General features: G+C 44.5%; 1 protein-coding gene across 2 annotated transcripts; it reads right to left on the bottom strand.

Annotated features, from left to right (window-relative positions):
• Nucleotides 1-3,906: 3,906 nt before the first annotated feature.
• On the bottom strand, nucleotides 3,907-15,798 carry ARR3 (arrestin 3). 2 transcript variants are annotated; one of them, XM_036840235.1, is made up of 16 exons: nucleotides 15,782-15,798; nucleotides 15,051-15,081; nucleotides 14,836-14,900; nucleotides 14,599-14,642; nucleotides 9,456-9,655; nucleotides 9,275-9,334; nucleotides 9,049-9,116; nucleotides 8,277-8,412; nucleotides 8,008-8,092; nucleotides 7,682-7,754; nucleotides 7,150-7,287; nucleotides 5,560-5,643; nucleotides 5,271-5,294; nucleotides 5,045-5,097; nucleotides 4,741-4,750; nucleotides 3,907-4,173 (listed from the first exon to the last, which is right to left on the bottom strand). In XM_036840235.1, exons 1-16 carry the CDS (start codon nucleotides 15,796-15,798, stop codon nucleotides 4,077-4,079), a joined length of 1,185 nt encoding a protein of 394 aa, XP_036696130.1. In that variant the 3' UTR covers nucleotides 3,907-4,076. The 2 variants fall into 2 exon arrangements, with proteins under 2 accessions (XP_036696130.1, XP_036696131.1); XM_036840236.1 differs by lacking the exon at nucleotides 15,782-15,798 and having other exon boundaries at nucleotides 14,840-14,900.
• Between the last annotated feature and the right edge of the window lie 1,837 nt (nucleotides 15,799-17,635).

Raw genomic sequence — 17,635 nt, 5'->3', positions numbered from 1 at the left:
CCACGCCTTATGCCATTTCCATTGGCATGCTCACAATGCCCGTTCAGAATAGAAAGTTGTCTAATGAGGTACGGGGCGAAGTTGTACCCCATAATGAAAGTCCCGAATTTGCCTTGAAAGAATCCTGGGAAGCTTCAATATATATTTTGAGGCCCTTGCCCCCATTGAGTGATTCTATTGATCTGAGGTGGAGCCTGGATGTCTGAATTTTTATTTTTATTTTTTTTATTTTTTTGTACTTAAAGATCTCTTTATTCAAAGTCACAATACAATTATGTACATCAACTATACCTCGATTTAAAAAATCACAATACAATTAGGAGGCTGCCCCTCTGCACTTTCAGTGCCACTTCTACTCATGTTGCCACAGTTAACTCACTTTGCCACTCTACTCTCTTCTCTCCAAATTTTGCACAAACCAACCAGTTTACTGACTCTGCGAAGCACTAATCACCCAGGGTTTCCATGCTTCTTTTTTGTTTGTAATGGATTTTAAAATAAGGCGAATAAGTCTTCAAATATGGGAGACAGTTCTAAATAGTAGTAACATATCTCTGTGAGGAAGTTCTGGTTCTTCCTATGAATCCCACCCCAGCTCTGCTATGGTACCTCTTCTAGAGGCTCGGTGCTATTGTCAGGTAGCAACAGCCTAGTGAGCAGAGCTGGAGGTGCAATCAATCTAGCTGTCTCTGTTTCCCGGGAAATCCCCCCACATAGAATATATGCTCCTGTTTGCTCTGCTGCCCCCCAATGGCCATCTGAGTAAGAAACTAGAGGCTGAGATACTTGCACAAAGGCATATTGGCTGAGTCTACTGAATGTTGAGGTCCAAGACTCTCCCAACTGTCTGTGGTTAAAAGGTTTTAGAACAACTCATCGAAGAAGTGTGGTAAACAGGGTAAAAAGTCCCAGCCAGGTGCCACGGGCCTAAGAGGCAAAAATCCTGCCCTAAATTGGTTCTTTGAGGTATTTAGAATGGTTCTGTGTTGGGGCACCAGCACGATGCAACTGCATTGTGGAGGCGTAGGTATAGCATGGAGAAGGTGCAAACAATAAGAGGCTGAGGTGAAAGGACCAGTCATTTATTGAGGGTGAGATAAGAAAACAGTGGAGAAGGAACTGTATCAATCTTTGAGGTATCCCAGCTGCTGTAGAACTGCATCCACTATAGATGTGTTTTAGCAGTCAGAGACGGCCAGGTGGGATTCCTGGACTCTGCCAGAACTTTCCACCCTGTAACTGTGAGAAGTGGTCAAGAGAAAGTGATAGCATTTTCAGGGGTTCCGTTTTACTCCTAAGCCTAGGAATTGAACAAGAGCTTAGTAAGTGGCCAAGTATTTAAACCATAAACATGAGGTTGGGGGAGAAGGACTGGTACTGGGAAGCCCAAATGCAGTAAGTTGATCATATTAGGCAGAGAGATAACCTAAGCTATCAACAGGAACAATGGTTTTTGATGCCTGACTCATTGGAGGGTTCCAGTTGGATTTCAGCACTGAAGTGTGTGGTAAGGAAGGAAGGTAATAAAGTGGCTGGGGTAAAATCTCAACTCCCAGGGGCATCTTCTAGGAGATACAGAAAAGGAATTTTTATCTTATGATCCCTTTCACTTAAAGGCAAACCAGGGAGCTGCTTTGGGCTGAAGTTAGTCCCATTTTCCCTTCAGTATCAGTCAGGCAGGAAAATTGGCCTGGCCATCAACTCAGCAAAGGAAGTTTGCCTTCTCTGCTTGTACCCTCCCTACCCCAGCAAAGCTGGGAGAAAGGATACTCTCGTCTTCCTTCAGTGGAGAGGAATTACCTCTGAAAGTGAGGGCAGAAGCCATGCTATGGAATAGCCGTGTGTGTGTGTGTGTGTGTGTATGTGCAAAAGAAAGAAAAAAGGTCAGGTTTAGAGATATGATTCCAGGCCTCTGCACTGCATGATGGGGAGATGAACCTTACCCCCACCCCACGATAGGACAAGCCAAGGTTATCCAAAAGAATAAGCAGTGGTGAATTTGGCACTGGTCTCAATAAACATCACATTGAGGTCTCTGGATTTTTCTTCTGCCTCCTCGGTAGAGACTTGTCTGGACAAATGAGAAATGATACAAGGGACCAGATAGTGGTAAGACCCCCTTCTGACCTAGAGTTAGTGGATGGGGATAGATCCTTCTGAGGTGTAAAGATGCATCCCTAGGACCAGGAACCCTCGAAGCCCTGAACCCATGACCTTTCTGATCCCTGGCACAGGTAACTCCTCCCAAGTAAATAGAGCACAGTAGACCCTCCCCATTGGGATTGAGCTCTAGGTATGCCAGAAGCAGTTGCAGTTACACCTTTCCTTTTGTTGTTCAGATCAATCTTGTTACCCACCAACATGATGATGATATATTCTGCCTGTACATCTTCTACCCACTTATCTGTTTCCTTGAAAAAGTTGATGTCTACAGGACAATGTGTTGCAGAGAGTTGAAACATTTAGTAGAGATTTGGAGAAAATAACGTACCTGTCTTTCTCTCTCCTAGTCTTTTTTTTTTTTCTTATGCACTAATGCTTGTATTTTTTTATCCTCTCTGCTAGTCTTACCAACCTCTCTATTGCTTCCCTCAATCCTCTTTTCAAGTAAAACATGGCATAACTCCCGCTTGTGATGTCATAGACAACCACAGCAATAGTTGAATCATGAATGTTGCTAGAATTAGGCTGCAGAAGGTCTCCTGGCCAGCTGCATTCCATAGCTGCAGCTGAACCTGCATAAAACAAATGTTTAGAAAGAAGGTGGAGAAAGATAGAAAAGAAACTAGCTTTTTAAAGGCTAGAACTTAATAAAGGCATAAAAAAAGTCAAGGAAATTAGGTTCCTGAAAAGTGGCTGCTATGGCCACAAACCAGGTGCCTACCATCCTAGTATAGGTCCGATCTCAATACACTATTTTGATTAAGGAAGACCCTACAGAGCAGCAGATTTAAGGATTCAAGGCTACTTGGACTTTGTTACAGCTGGAGATTAGATGAGGACAGACAGAATAAGAAACAGCACAGGATTTGGTAGTTTGGGGAGGTTTCACATTTTATTTCTCCTTCTTTATCCACAGGTAATGTGGGGTGGTGCTACCCTACTGTGATGAATAGGCCTAAGTGATTGAGGTACCGGATTAGTGGCATGAGAGTGAACACTCACTATTCAGTCCTCCAAGTACATGATCTTAGAAAGTCAATTCCAAAGGTCGCCTGCAAACCCCTCCTCTACCCCCAATACCAGGCAGTATTAGACCCAGAAGTGGAGAATAGCCCTTGAAAAGTGTTCTGGCTCAGCTTTTCAACACTTACAATAGATAGCTTTGAGGAGAAGAATCCCCGGGTAAGTTGACCAAAGAAGGGGGCAAAAATGTACTGTGTGATGCCTTGGCGGTGGGCTCACCCAGCAGGCGCCTTCGAAGCTGTTGTACGTAAAGTGGGTGATGATAAGTAGGCCAAGTGTCACCCTGGGCGAGGAGGAAATTGATTCCCCAGAGAACCCCCCATTCCATTCGATACCATCACACCTTCCTGTTCCCAGAGCCCAACCCAGACCCCCGCTGCTCTGACCCCCAAGGATTGCAGGGTTTGGATTTGCGCAGAGACTGGTGCTTGGGTGCCTCGGCTGTGGGCCTTCTGGTGTGCTGTGTGCTTGGCAGGTGGGTGGCACTTGCTGCCTGGGGTCACATGGCACTCTGTCCAACCATCAGCGTCGCCCTCAGGCCTGGTCTCAGGGCCATGTCCCCTCAGGCGCTGCCCGCAGCTCCGAGGTGGGAGTGGGATAGTTGGGGGTGGGGGCAGAGGTGGCCAGGGCTCAGAAGGAAAGCTGAAGGACTCACAGGGTGGGTGGCCTTGACAGAGGGAAGTCAGGGTTGTTTAGAGGAAAAGCACGTGCTGCAGGAAATCTAATCACTGATGTGGGGTGGCGGGTGGGGAGGTGGCTCATTCTAGGTAGTTCCATTACCCTCCTCCAGGAGGAGGAGATACCAAAGCGATCAGTGGGCACGTCTGGACAAGCTGATTTATTAGAGTGTTGCAGTGGGGCTTCCACACAGAGGCACCCGAGCCAGGCGCTCAGCTGCCCTCATCCCCCTCGGCCGCCAAAGCCTCCTGGCTCTCCTCTCTGCCGGGCTGCTGCTGAGTGAGCTCCTCGATGACTATATCCTCAGAGCTTGCAGAAGCAGCAGAGGGAGATGGAGGGTTAGGAACAGCTGTCTGAGCGTCTTCCACATCCACTCCCGTTTCCTGATCCCAGAGAAGTGATCCCTTCCCTGCTTTCCAACTCCGATCCTCACCCCCTCTCAGCTGCCCCCACCCCACTTGGATCACACTGGCTTGTCTCCTTTGTTCCCTCCCCAGTCTGCCAACACAAAAGCCCCCATGAGGGCCGGAGGGGAAATAAGAATGGAGGGTGGGAAGGAGGGAAGGGATGGGAGAATGAAAGATGGGAGAAGTTAGGGTGAGGAGGTGTGGGGGGAAGGAAAAAGAAAACTGGAAGGGATGAGGGGGAAGGACGATTGGGAGAAGAGCAGGAGGTGGAGGGCGGGGGACGCAAAAAGGTAAAGAGTAGGGCGTATGAAAAGCACTGAACTATGACACGAAGCTAAACCATACGTTTCCACTGCACACCTATTGAAAGCAACACTCCAGGGAAGCTTTTATCCATTTCCATCGTCATAAAATGGAGAGTGGCAGTGGGGAAAGGGGGGCGAGGTTTCCAGGCCTCACATTTTCTTACCTAGCAGCCTCTGTAGCAAGCATGGAGAAGGAAGGAAATATGGATTGAAGCTGATAAGTTCCCTGAAGAAATGTCTTGTTACTCATTCCTCTCCCTTTTTAACCCTCTCCCTCCCATATACACAATACACACACACACACACACACACACACACACACAACTTCCCCTGAAAACCTAGACACCCAACCTACCTATTGCTATTCAATCTCTACCCAAACTGCCAGTCCTCGATTCATGAGATCAGAACTGCTTGGTCCCCAAACCTCGGGACCACTGTTCCTGTGAGTCCCACCTGGTCACTCACCGTTCGATGGCTTTGGATGCATCAGGATCAAGGGCAGCTCCACGCCAACATCACTGCAAGGATCCCAAGGTAGAGTTACAGATTTCCCTCCAAGGCCACCCCCTGAACCTCTCTCCCTCAATTTTTCAGTCCTGGGATGCCCTTAGATTCTCCCATGTCATTCTTTTGGTCTCCTGATCGCATCCTCCCCTTCTTGCCCCAGTTCCCCCTCCCCACAGTGTCTTACCTGGCTGTCAGGTCGCCTAGGATGCTGAGGGTAGAATGACACCCTAAAATTAACAGCTGGAAATGGTTAGTAGCAACCTAATTTTGCAGGGGAATGAAGGATTGTAAGGCCAACTCAACCACAGAATGGGTTTCTGGAAGGGAAGGTGGCTTGTTCGTGGAGCTCACAGGTTTGGGAAACTGGTCCAGGAGAAGGGGTGGGGAATAGCTTGAGTGGGTCAGTCCAACTGGGAGGAAAACAGAAGTGGCTCCCCAGCCCCTGCCCAGACAGACCCTGCACTCTCACTCACCCTCCACAGGACACCATCAGGTTGACTCTGACTTTGTAGGACACCAGGATCCCCAGCAGCTCCTTGTCCATTCCTGGTCGAAGACTGGAGGTGGTAGTATTCATTGTTGTGTGTTTGGAGTGGAGGGGCTGGGGGTTAATTCATTCAGTGCACCTTTTGTCATCTGACAGGTCTCCCAGGCTCTGATCTCCTACTCATTGGGACCACATTTCTGTTCCTCAGATCCAGTTTTACCAGGTCACCCTCTGCTCAGGAGCCTACCTCTCTGAATATAACTACTACACTGCTTGGCTTTCATGACCCTTAACAATCTAACCTTCCTGCCCTAACTCCCTAACACCTGGGATACAACCTAAGCGGACCCATGCTCTCTCCATGCTCAGAACGTGCCATGCAGATTCCTACCTTCTAGCCTTTGCCCAGGCTATGTTCCCAACCCGGAACACTCTTTTCTTCCTCTGTTGCTATCCAGATCCAACACCTTCTTCAAGCTCTAGCTCCTTCTGTCTCCTCTAGGAAGCCCTCTCCAGCTATGCTGGCTTCTATTAACTTCTATCGGATTTATAGTCCGAACCACACGTACTAACATTTAACTGTTAGATTGCATTTAAATTCCTCTTTGTTCTCCGTTTAGGCTGTAAATTGACTGAAGGCAGAGACTGTCTTAAACGTCTTTGTATCCTCCCACATTGCTTAGCATAGGAATAAGCATGTAACAGGTGTTCAATGAAAACCCACTGATTGAAAAATAAGGCACAGAAAGCTATATGATCTTGGGAAAGTCTCTTCATTGCCCTGGGATGCTGATCCCCTATCTGTAAAATAATGCTGTTTGTATGATTTCTCAGGCTCTTTCAAGCAATAATAGTCCATAGCTACATGATCGATAAGGCATAGGGAAAGGCAGTGGGAATTAATTCTTGTTAGATGGTGGCAGATGGCTTTTGGTGGGAGACACATCTTACACTAGGGCCTCCAAGTGTTAGGCATAGGACCAAATGAATGATTTGATAGAATTATATCAATTCCTATCATATTTTTCTTCTTTTTGTCCTCTTTTCTCTCCATTTCTCATCTGTCTTCCATTGAACTTCTATCTTCACTAGAGAGTAGCTGCTGTAGAGATCACAGTGTTAGAGCCAGATGACATGTGATAGAATCTTTTCCACCTCTGCCACTTATTAGCTACGCAAGCTTGGACAAGTTCCTTCATCTCTCTGAGCCTCAGGGTCGTTAAGTGTAAAGTAGAATAAGAATACATATCCAGCCTACTTTAATGGGATTCTTATGAAGATAACAGTACCATACGTTAAGACCTTTATGAGCTGTAAAATATTATACAACATAAGGAATTTTTCCTTTCCACTTTTTCCTTTCTTGTTGCCTATGACCTAAGCCTGCCATTGGTCCCATGGGTATTATTTAGCTTACTGTTGGCCCTCTTGCCTGGAGGCAGCTCTGAACACTGACCTAGGGACATTTTTAAAAACAGGTAGGCTTCATTGAAGGTGAAGCCTCAGAACTGTATATATAGCACACAGAATGGGTTGGGGGTAGAAAATGAAGGTTGGGAGTTACATTTGAGCTTACATCGTGCTAGAGGCCAGATTGGTATCACCATGCTTGAATTTGCCATCCAGTGCCAGGCCCTGTTTCTGGCAGTTGGCAGCCAGGAGTGGGGTTACTGCAAAGCTCTTGGAGAAGGTGGAGTTAGCAGCTATAGTCTCCCTTTCAAAGGAAAAGAAGAGATGAACTTAAGCTAGGCTTGCCAACTAAGTGATTCTCATTCCCAAGAATTTTTTGCGCGATTCCACGAAACTACTGGAGTAACCAAGAGAGCTGGCATGTCTGACTGTGGAGAGTGGGAACAATTCACTCTGGTGGGAAATCCTTATGCCTCTGCCCTCTCTCAGGACTTGATGATCCTCTTGTGGTATCCCCCTTCCAGCTTTCTTGAGAATCCCTCCCTCTTTCCACATCAACCCTCACCTTGATGTTCCTCAGTCCTGGGCTCTTCTCCACTTCCTTCTTTCCCCAACCCCCTCCTCTGCCTCCAGACCCCGGCCCTCTTCCCACCACCCTATCCCTTGGCTCTCTGACCCAGGCCCCAGCGCCAGCTCACATGAACTCCTGAACGAACACAGTCTTGGTGTACTTGTCTAGTGAATACAGGACGACATCTGTGATCTGGTCAACTGAAGAGCCAGGAAAAACACATGACTACAATTAGTCAGTCATCCTCGAGACCCCAACTTGCTGCCCTTGTACACGGGCACACTACTCACGATATACTAAGATGTGCATATGGACAAACAGAGATACGTGTTCTGATAAGCCTGCAATGGAGGGAAAGCCTAGATGAATGCAGACTGGGTAAGTGGGGCAGAGTTCTGGAAAAAGACTTCTGGATTTGGGACCAGGTGCAGGGGGATAGGAAAAGAAGCTCACCTGAAATCTTGATCTTTTTGATGACCTTGTTGGTGCAGTTGTTGATGGAAACGTTGACAGTGATGGGTTTGCCGTGGTAGTGAACCTGAAGCAGGAGGAGAGGCCCATTATAAGACTGGAGAGAGAACACCCAGATCAAGACCTAGAATTTGTTTCCTCAGTGCTTTTGCCACCCTGGCTTCCACCCTTGTCTTCCCAAGTAGGAGATCAATGAAGAAAGGGTGTCAGAGGGGGTGCATGGTAGGGGGCAGGAAATGGGGGTCACAAACCTCCCTGTCCATCCAGGCCTGGAGTTGTAGGGGCTGAGCTGACAGAAGGAAGCGGCGAACAGTCTGGGCCCAGGGGCCAGGGCCTGGCTCCAGGGGTGCAAACTGGATTTTCCGAATCACCAGCCACACAGAGTCTCTAAGTAGAGGCCAAGGGGACAGCCAGAATGTCTCCTTAGGACTCACAGACCTTTCTCATGCCAACCCCATAGCCCAGTCCTTGCTTGGGGAGGGGAGGTGGTGGAAGGCCTCTGTCAGAGAACTCCTCTGGACCCTCAAGGTAGTATCTAGACCACAGGTCAGCAAGCTATGGCTCAGTGGCCAAATCTGGCCTGCTGCCTGTTTCTGTATGGCCCGCAAACTAAGAATGGTTATTACATTTTTTAATGGTTGAAAAAAAATCCACAATAATATTTCATGACATGTGGAAATTATGAAAATTTCAAATTTCAGTGTCCATAAATAAAGCCATGCTCGTTCATTTACGTACTGCCTATGGCTGTTTTCACGCTACAGTGGCACAGCTGAGTAGTTACAACAGAAACTACATTGCTCACAAAGCCTGAATATTTCTTTTTTGGCCTTTTACAGGAAAGTTTGCTGACCCTTGCCCTAGAGCAAAGAAGAGAAGTCAGAGGGAAATCAGAACTGGGCATCTGAGTTGGTGGTGACGGTACTACAGAGGTTAGAAGTAGGGCTGTTTCTGTCCTGAGAGCAAGATCTGTTTTCTGACGCAGGCTGGAGGCAGGGATTTTGGAGAGGACCAAAGAAATACCTCTTGGAGACTTTCTCCTCCAGGTTTTCAGCACAGAAACTCTTCACTTCCAAGTCAACACCACAGGCCTGCAAAGGGGCAGGAGCAAAAAGAACTCATTTCTGACACTACCCCTCCATTCCTCATGGGTTTATAAGGAAATGTCTGATCCCGTCCCTTAGCTATCCCTTTCTCTAGTCTTGTCCATTTATCCCCCTGTCCCTCTTTCTCAGAACCCAGACCTCACCTTTCCTGTATCATCAGGACCTGGCTGCAGTGTCACCGAACAGGGCAGGTTGACAACCATCTAAAAGATCAGAAGGAGGTCAGCCAACAGAAGAAACAGGGACCCCTTTCCTCTGTTCTCCTTCTTTAGCTTCCTTTCTTAATCTTCCCTGGAAGCCTTACCCAGGACTTGGGGTCAGTACCTGCAGGGTAAAAGGGTAGGCATTGTCCCCCAGCTTGTGCAGCAGTCGCTCTTGCAGGACTGTGAGGGGCCCCTGGGGGCTGCTGTGCTCAGCTGGGACCACTTGCTGGACCTGTACATACAGATCTTTGCAGAACGTCAGACCAATCACATCCAAGTCATCATGGCCATAGCGAAAGGCACACGTCAACATGACAAACACTGCAGGCAAAGGAGGAAGAGAGTGACCTGTCAGACCTGAGGAGGAAAGGAGATCTTAAATAGCTCAGAGGAAGACATGGAGAGACAATGTAATATGATCAAAACAGTATGGCCATAAAGAAAAGGATCAATACATTTGACTATAGTAAAATTTAAAACTTCTTTACATTAAGAGTCTTTATAAATAATGAAACAAGCAAAAGCCTGAGAGGAAATATTTGCAACACATATAACAAACAAAAGTTTAGTGTTCGTAATATATAAAGAACTCCCACAAATCAGTAATAAAAATATAAACAGCCCAATATAAAAGTGTGCAAAGTTTATGAATAGGCTCTGCACAGAAGAGCAAAATGGAATGGCCAATAAGGTATGAAAACATGTCCAGTCTAATAATAATCAGATAAGTGCAAATTAAAACCATAATGAGAGGACTTCCCTGGTGGTCCAGTGGTTAAGGCTCCGTGCTCCCAATGCAGGGGGCCTGGGTTCGATTCCTGGTCAGGGAACTAGATCCCACATGCCGCAACTAAGAGTTCACATGCCGCAGCTAAAAGATCCTGCATGCTACAACTAAAAAAAAAATCCCGCATGCCACAACGAAGATCCTGCGTGCCGCAACTAAGACCCAGCACAGCCAAATAAATAAATAAATAATTTTTAAAAACCCACAATGTGATAACACTTCACACCCATCATATTGTCAAAAACTTTTAAGTCTGACAGCACTATGTGTTGAGCAGTGCTCCAGATGTGGAACAATAGGGTTCATTACACACTGCGGTGGGAATATACATTAGTACAACCACTTTTTTTTTTTCTGTCAGAGTTCCTAGGTTTATTTATTTATTTATTTATTTCTGAAGGCAATTCAATTAATGAGGAAACCAGTAAGATGTTAAGACTGACACAAGAGAAAATTCAAGGACCTGGAGATTTGTAGTTGGTCAAAGGAATGCAGAAAAAAATTTGCTAACAAATGAGTACAACCACTTTGGAAAACTGTTGGGCACTATCCAGTAAAGCTGAATCTGCTCATATCTTATGACCTAAGATGAATTTAGAGGAAGTCTTGCTCATGTCTGTAAGGAGATACCTATGAGAATGTTCATTGCGTCAATGTTTGTCATAGCATAAGATTGGAAATGATTTAAATACCTATCAATGGGAGAATGGGTAAACAGTTGTGGTATATTCATATCATGGAATACTAAACTGAGGTTAAAATGAATGAACTAAACTCCATGTATTAACATGGTTAAGTCTCAAAAACTATTGAGTAAAAAAAGCTAGCTGCAGGATGATATGCACAATCTGATACCATGTACATAAAGTTGAAAAGCATGTAGAACAGTACCAAAGTTGCTCACTGATATATAAATATAGAGTAGAAGTATAGAAACATCATGGGAATAATAAACATCAAATTCAGGATAGTAATTATCTGCGGTGGAGGCAGGAAGAAAAGGAGGGAGGGAGGAAGGAGTATGGGATTAGGGAAGGATACACAGGAGACTTCAGTTTGATTCTGTAATTCTTTTTAAAGCTAGGTGGTGAGTACAGGGTATTCATTACATCATTCTCTAGGGTCAGAATACTTGGGCTTGAATATGACTTGCATAAATCCCTCGACTTGTGTGAGCCTCAGTTATTTCACCTGTCAATAATAGGACTGCACTGAGAGCTCTACATATGTTATTTGGACCTCACAATAATCCTCTGAAGTATTATTATCTCCACTTTACAGGTAGAGAAAATGAGCTCAGAGCAGCTAAGTGACAGCCCAGTATTTCAACTCAGGCCTGACTCCAAAGCCCAGACTCGTACATGCCCAACTTAACTCATAGGATGGTTGTAAGGAGTTGATGTATGAGAAATCCCTTTGGAAATTTAAATTAGATGTGGATGATGATGATGATGATCATGGGAATATTAGAAAAGTGGAACAGTTATAAATGAACTTATACATTGCTGATAGTACCTAAGATTAGGGGCAAATAGAAAGTCACTTGAGTGCACTAGTGGTGTGGGATGGGGTACAGAAAGATACCTGTCCAAGGACAGTGACAGAGACTGAGGGAAGGAAAGATTTAGAACAGAGGTGGGGAATCTTACTTTTAATCAGGAGCCCTGACCCAAAGAAAACTACCAAGAGCCACACACTAGTAGAAAGCAACTCATTTTTGTATTTTTAAGAGATCAAAATATCAAACAGCCAAATTATCTACTTTTAAAATTACGAGCAAGCAAAGAAAATGAATCTATATTCAAAAGACACAACAAAGACTGAAAGTAATGATAATGGTAGTGTTTATAATGACTGGGGCAATGGGCAGCCTCATACCCTGCAGGAGGGAGAGTTAATTGGTACAACCATTTTGAAGGGCAATTTGGCAATAGAAACCTTTAAAAATGTGTGACTGCCCTTTGGCCATTCATTCCTTTTCTAGGCATTTAATCTAAAGAAATAATTGGACAAGTATGAAAAGAAATACATACAAGCATGTACTTTATGGGGTTGTTTATCATAGCAAAAAATGTCCAATGATTGAAGTTGGTTAAATATATTATGGTACACCCATACAATATACTACTAGGCAACTTAAAACTTTATAGATTTTTACATATTGCATAGGTAAAAAAGATTAGAAAATGTTATTTATAGTATAGCATTTTTAATAAAAATATAGATATTTTTGCTCAGAAAAGATGAATAAATATGAAGTGAAATATTAGTGATTATTTCTGGGTGAGAGGATTACAGTCTTTTTCTCCTTCATCTGTACTTTCTAATATTTCTACAATGAAGACAAACTTAACAATTTCCAAAAGAGACAACAAATTAAATTCACCTTGGTTCCCAATTATGCCAATAAAAGTGGGAGAAGGGAGAGAGAAAGAAAAGGAAAAGGAAAGAGGGAGCAAAGGAAAAGAAAAAACAGAGAAGATGAGAAAAAGAGGAAAAGAGGTGGCTGGAAGGAAGCAAGGGAAGGGAGGAAATGAAAGAGATGAGAAATAAGACAGAAAAAGATCAGGCGAGGCCAGGCAGAAGGGTATCTAATAGCCCCCGAAGTAAAGGTGTTAATCAGATGAATTGTTCTGTCACATTCCGCTGTGGCATGTGGGGAGGGCATCACTCCACCCCCAAGATCTTATTGGCTCTCTGGCAGTTTAGAATCATCCTTTTTTTAGTGTGTTAGGAAATAGCTTGTTTTTAATTTTTTTAAATTCAACATCTATTCTAAAGTTATTAATTTATATTTATGTTTATTATATAAACAATACATATTAATTGTATGGCAATCAGAAAACACAAAGAGAATCAAAGCCCTGCCATCATACATCATATTCCAGAGATAACTGCTGTTAATTTCTGTTGCATTTGCTTCCCAACTTTGTTTCTATAATTAAACATAAGGCCACCTTAGCTATTGACTTCTCTCTCATTGCCTTTTTGAAATGAAACATTTTATTTTGAGATCATCACATGCAGTTGTAAGAAATAATACAGAGAGATCCCACATCGATTTTTGTTGAACCACACTTCATTCACGCAACCGCATATGTTGCCCTACAACCAGCCTTTTTCATTCAAGGTGTAGCGTAAGCATATTTCACATCAACAAAGGCACCTCAAAAGAAAAAAAAGCATATTTGAAAATAAGATGCAAATAAGATTATCTTCATAAAAGTAACAAAACATATAAAGTAGCTAAGGAATAAACTTAAATATATACAACTTAAATGAATAATAATATAAAACTACTAAGGGACATGAAGAAGATTAGAATTAAAGGAAAAAACACATCTTATTCCTGGATTGACATGCATTTTTTCAACTAAAGATTTCTTTCTGTAGGTTATTCTGAAGACTTTGTAGGACTGTGAAAAAATGACATAGGTTTTAGAACTACAGAGTAATTGAGAGTCTTAAATAAGTTGGTTAATTTACTGGCCATACCCCAAAGTTCCTCTGATATTTAAAACTGGGTGGACTGCTTATCTGCACTGTTTAATCTGAGCGACTAAGTCTGGTTTATTCCACAATATCTAAAGGTTACATCTGAACTAGTATTCATCAATTTGTTCTGAGCCTTTTTCAAATCAAACCCAATTTTCAGTCTAATTGGATCACAGAGTAAGAATTAAAAGAAAAAAAAGTGGCAAAACAATATTTCAGTGTAATCTGGATCTATAATACTGTGGCCAGAGCAATGTCGCTTGCTGTTACTTGCTGTAGTTATTGTTTGTTTCTTTGTTTGGGATTTTTTAAATGGGAAAAATGGGTTTCCCTACACAAAGGAGATATGGAAAAGACATATGCAATTGAAGGAAAAAGCAAATGCAAAGTGGCAGGCTGAAGGTCACATCCACCCTATGGAAAAATAAAGTTTTTTGATTTATCCAGGCCTTTAAAAATCTTTTAATTAGTTACCAACATTTGAAAATCAGGAAATTTGCATTAAAATATGGATTTCTGGTGTACTGGATCTTTCCATGGGCAGTCTAAGCAAGAGGCACCACCAACAGTAATGGAGAAAATCCGAAATTTTAGAAAAAAACTTAATTTCAGCACACATGTAAATTTTGTGTGATCTCGAAAAACAAAATTTCATGTATGCTTTAGAAATATATCTATTTTGAATATCATTTGGGAAAGGGGCACTAGAATCTTTTCAGACTTTGGGCCTCTCAAGGTCGTATTCTGAGCTTCGTTTCCAGTTCCTCTTTAACAATCGGAAAATCTGGCCACACTGGGCTGAAATTCCCAGTGGTTAGCCTCCACCAGACAAGACATTCACAGTTCCCACTACTTTTATATTTTCTTATACCCCTCTGGTCCACTCGTCCACTCCACTCATTCAGGCTACTTGTCTGGCATGTGTGACATTTTAGGTTGGGGTCCCTGGCACATACACAGACCAACAAGGATTTTTACTAACTCTTTCGACCTTTTAAGTAATCAGGGTCAACCAGGACTAACCATCTGTGGAGAGGGGGAGAGATGGCCCTCTGGTCAGGAAAGGTCCTCAGACTATGAAACAGAAGTTGACCCCTGAATGGTTCCTCCTATTTTTCTCTTTAATTGGCCTCCTCCTCTGCATGGTCCTTTCTTGGCTTTCTTTTACTCCCTCACTCCCATTCCCTTCTCCCCAGGCTCTTTCCCTTTTTGGACTCACTGACCAATGGGTTCCACCATGTCCACATGGTCCACGAAGTTCCGTTTCCCCAAGTAGATGGAGAGCTGTTGTGGAACAACCTCCCATGTTATTCTCATAATCATCTTTGAATGGATTCCCCTGAAGCCCCCAACCCAAACTCCTGAGACCTTGAAGGACGTACCCACCTATCCCTTTTGCCCTCTCATTTGCCCAGCTGGGCCAGGTTCTCTCACCTTGCCATTGGAGCAGGTCTTCTTAAACACCCTATGAGGAGAAAATCAGAGGATAGGGAGGGGGATTGGAAGAGAAGGGAAGAAGAGAAGAAGAGAAAGGGAAGTGGGGAGACAAGGAAATATTTCTAGGATTAGAAGAAGAGGCCCAGGGACTTCCCTGGAGGTCCAGTGGTAAAGAATCTGCCTTACAATGCAGGGGAGGCAGGTTCGATCCCTGGTCAGGGAACTAAGATCCCACATGCCTTGGGGCAACTAAGCCTGTGTGCCACAACTACTGAGCTCTCGGGCCTCAACAAGAGAGCCTGAGTGCCACAAGCTACAGAGCCCACGCACTCTGGACCCCGTGCGCCACAACTACAGAGCCCATGTGCCCTGGAGCCTGCACTCCACAACTGGAGAAGAGAAAACCCACACACCACAACTAGAGAGAAGTCCGTGCGCCACAACCAAGATTCCGCGTGCTGCAACTAAGACCCAACACAGCCAAAAATAAATAAAATAAATAAAATAAATAAATAATAAATAAATCTTACTGGTGGGATTGGGGAGGAGCTGGAAAAAAAAAAGAAGAGCCCCAAGGAGAGCGAAATGACACAAAGGTGGAGGTAGTTGGGATAGAGTCCAAGACACAAGTTGGGGAGAGGTTGCAAACCCCTCCACCCCAAAGGCAAGTACTTGGGTTTGGGTAAGTGACAAGTCACAGAATCAGAGAATTAGGAGTTCTTACTTACCTGGATATGTTGGCCATGGCATTGATGTTGAGCCTTTTCTGGCAAAGGGAAAGAAGGAGGAAGGCTCAATCATTTGGTCCCTATTCTCCTTACCTGGCTCTGGTATACCATCCAGACACACCTAGTGTGATGTAACCTTTTCTTCTTAGATAGACACCTCACCACCATCCACGCCTCCTATTCTCCCTCCTGCCAAGGTTACTCATTCAGCCATAATCTCAACTATCCTGGACATGGGAAAAAACCTTCCGTAGTTTTTATGAATTGTTGATTAACCATACTGTCTATTCTCCAGAAAGAGTGAGGCTTTTTGAAATAGCTGGGGCACTCTTGAGAGCCTTTTGAGAGAAGAAATTTGTCTGGAGAAAGGCCTGCATCCAGGAAAGTATGAGGAGAATTGGACTGGATGAGGCTGAACATCACCTGGCACATGGTAGGCACCAAGACATGTTTGTTAGATACATGAATGAATGAATGAATGAACAAAACCCAGACTCTGGCTTTGCTCCTGCAATGGATTCTGAGCCTGAGTTCACCTCACGGTGGCCTTAACACTCAGGTAAGAAAGGAGAAAGGTGTGGGAGAGAAAAGGTTGGTACCCTCATGCTCCTGGTTGTTGGTGGCAGAAACCTGTATGGAGGTTGAAAGCCTTCCTTGAACCTATTCATCGCTCACATCACCCTCCCCAGATTTTCCCACCCTTATCTCCATCCATGTCCCCAGGTGCTAAGCCTTGGAGTAGGGATACTTAGAGAGAGGAAGACGTCTCTCTAATGCTTTTCTTTGATGCATATGAGATCTGGCTTGAGGGGTGAGCTTAGGGGAGCTTCCAGAGGTCTCTCCCAGGGTCTCTCAGCCTGAGTGCCTGTCAGTTGTGTCGGGAAAGGTGCCCTTCAAGTGCTTCTTGATATATTGATGGGGGTGCTAAGGGCAGGGGATATGGGACCTAGTATGGGCTGGAAATAGAGGACTTTGGACTATTACCTGGAGAGGAAGATGAAGCTCACATCCGTCTCCAGCTCTGGTCACTATGCTCGCCTCCCCAACCTCTTATACCCAAGGTCCTCTGAGTTTTTAGATTGGTGGGGGTCAGGAGAGAAGAATAGGGTTCTGGGGGGGGGCATGAAATACTGCTTTATAAATAGCGCAGGTGCCAAGAGTTTGGAAAGCAGATTAGTGGCTAAAAGATTAGTGGCTAAAAGATTAGCAGGCTCTTGCTGCTGGGACAGGGCGGGAGTCAGGGGTTGAATCTGATGGTGTTAAAGTCAGGGGAGCTTGAGAAAGGGAAATACAATGTTTTGGCCTTGTGAGGCCTTGAACCTGAGGACCGGGATCAAAGGGGGCTCTGGGATATTAAAAGAAAAGCAATGTGAGGGATAGAAATAGGAGGGCTCAAAGTATAGGCCTTTGTGATTCTGAAAGGAGAGGCTTGTGTCATATTCCAGTCTTTCTATATCTCTTGATCAACTATTACAGGCCACACAAAAGCCAAGTGTATGGGAAAGAGCACCCCTTCCCCAGCCCCCCACTACTTGGGACTTGGGACTCTTGAAGTGATGTTTAGAGACCCGATTATCCCAGTTTATGTGCACAGCAGGAGTCAATCTCCCGTACATGGGGGTGGGGTAGGGCAGGGGAGGCTGAGTGTGTTGAGCTGTGTGCACATGTCTGTGAGCCTTGAACTTCTTTTCTTGTTGGAGAGGAAGGTAACAAAGGATCCTTGGCCCAGGGGCAGGTTCTCTGGGCAGGATGTTGCCTGTGGAAGGAAAAAGCAATTGACATCTATATCACCCCCACCTGAAGTAAACCTTTCCTGCCCCCCAGCTCTTGACTCTCTCCAATCCCTAAAACTAA

The sequence above is a fragment of the Balaenoptera musculus genome, chromosome X (genome assembly GCF_009873245.2).
Source record: "Balaenoptera musculus isolate JJ_BM4_2016_0621 chromosome X, mBalMus1.pri.v3, whole genome shotgun sequence".
Taxonomy (NCBI): domain Eukaryota; kingdom Metazoa; phylum Chordata; class Mammalia; order Artiodactyla; family Balaenopteridae; genus Balaenoptera; species Balaenoptera musculus.
This window is presented reverse-complemented; position numbering and strand designations above follow the sequence as displayed.

Excerpts from the sequence above, each read along its gene's own strand:
- ARR3 (XM_036840235.1), bottom strand. Across the intron at positions 7,755-8,007 it reads CAAAAAGATCAAGATTTCAG|TTGACCAGATCACAGATGTC; the intron begins GTGAGCTTCTTT and ends CTGGCTCTTCAG. Across the intron at positions 7,288-7,681 it reads GTGTTCGTTCAGGAGTTCAT|GGAGACTATAGCTGCTAACT; the intron begins GTGAGCTGGCGC and ends TTCCTTTGAAAG.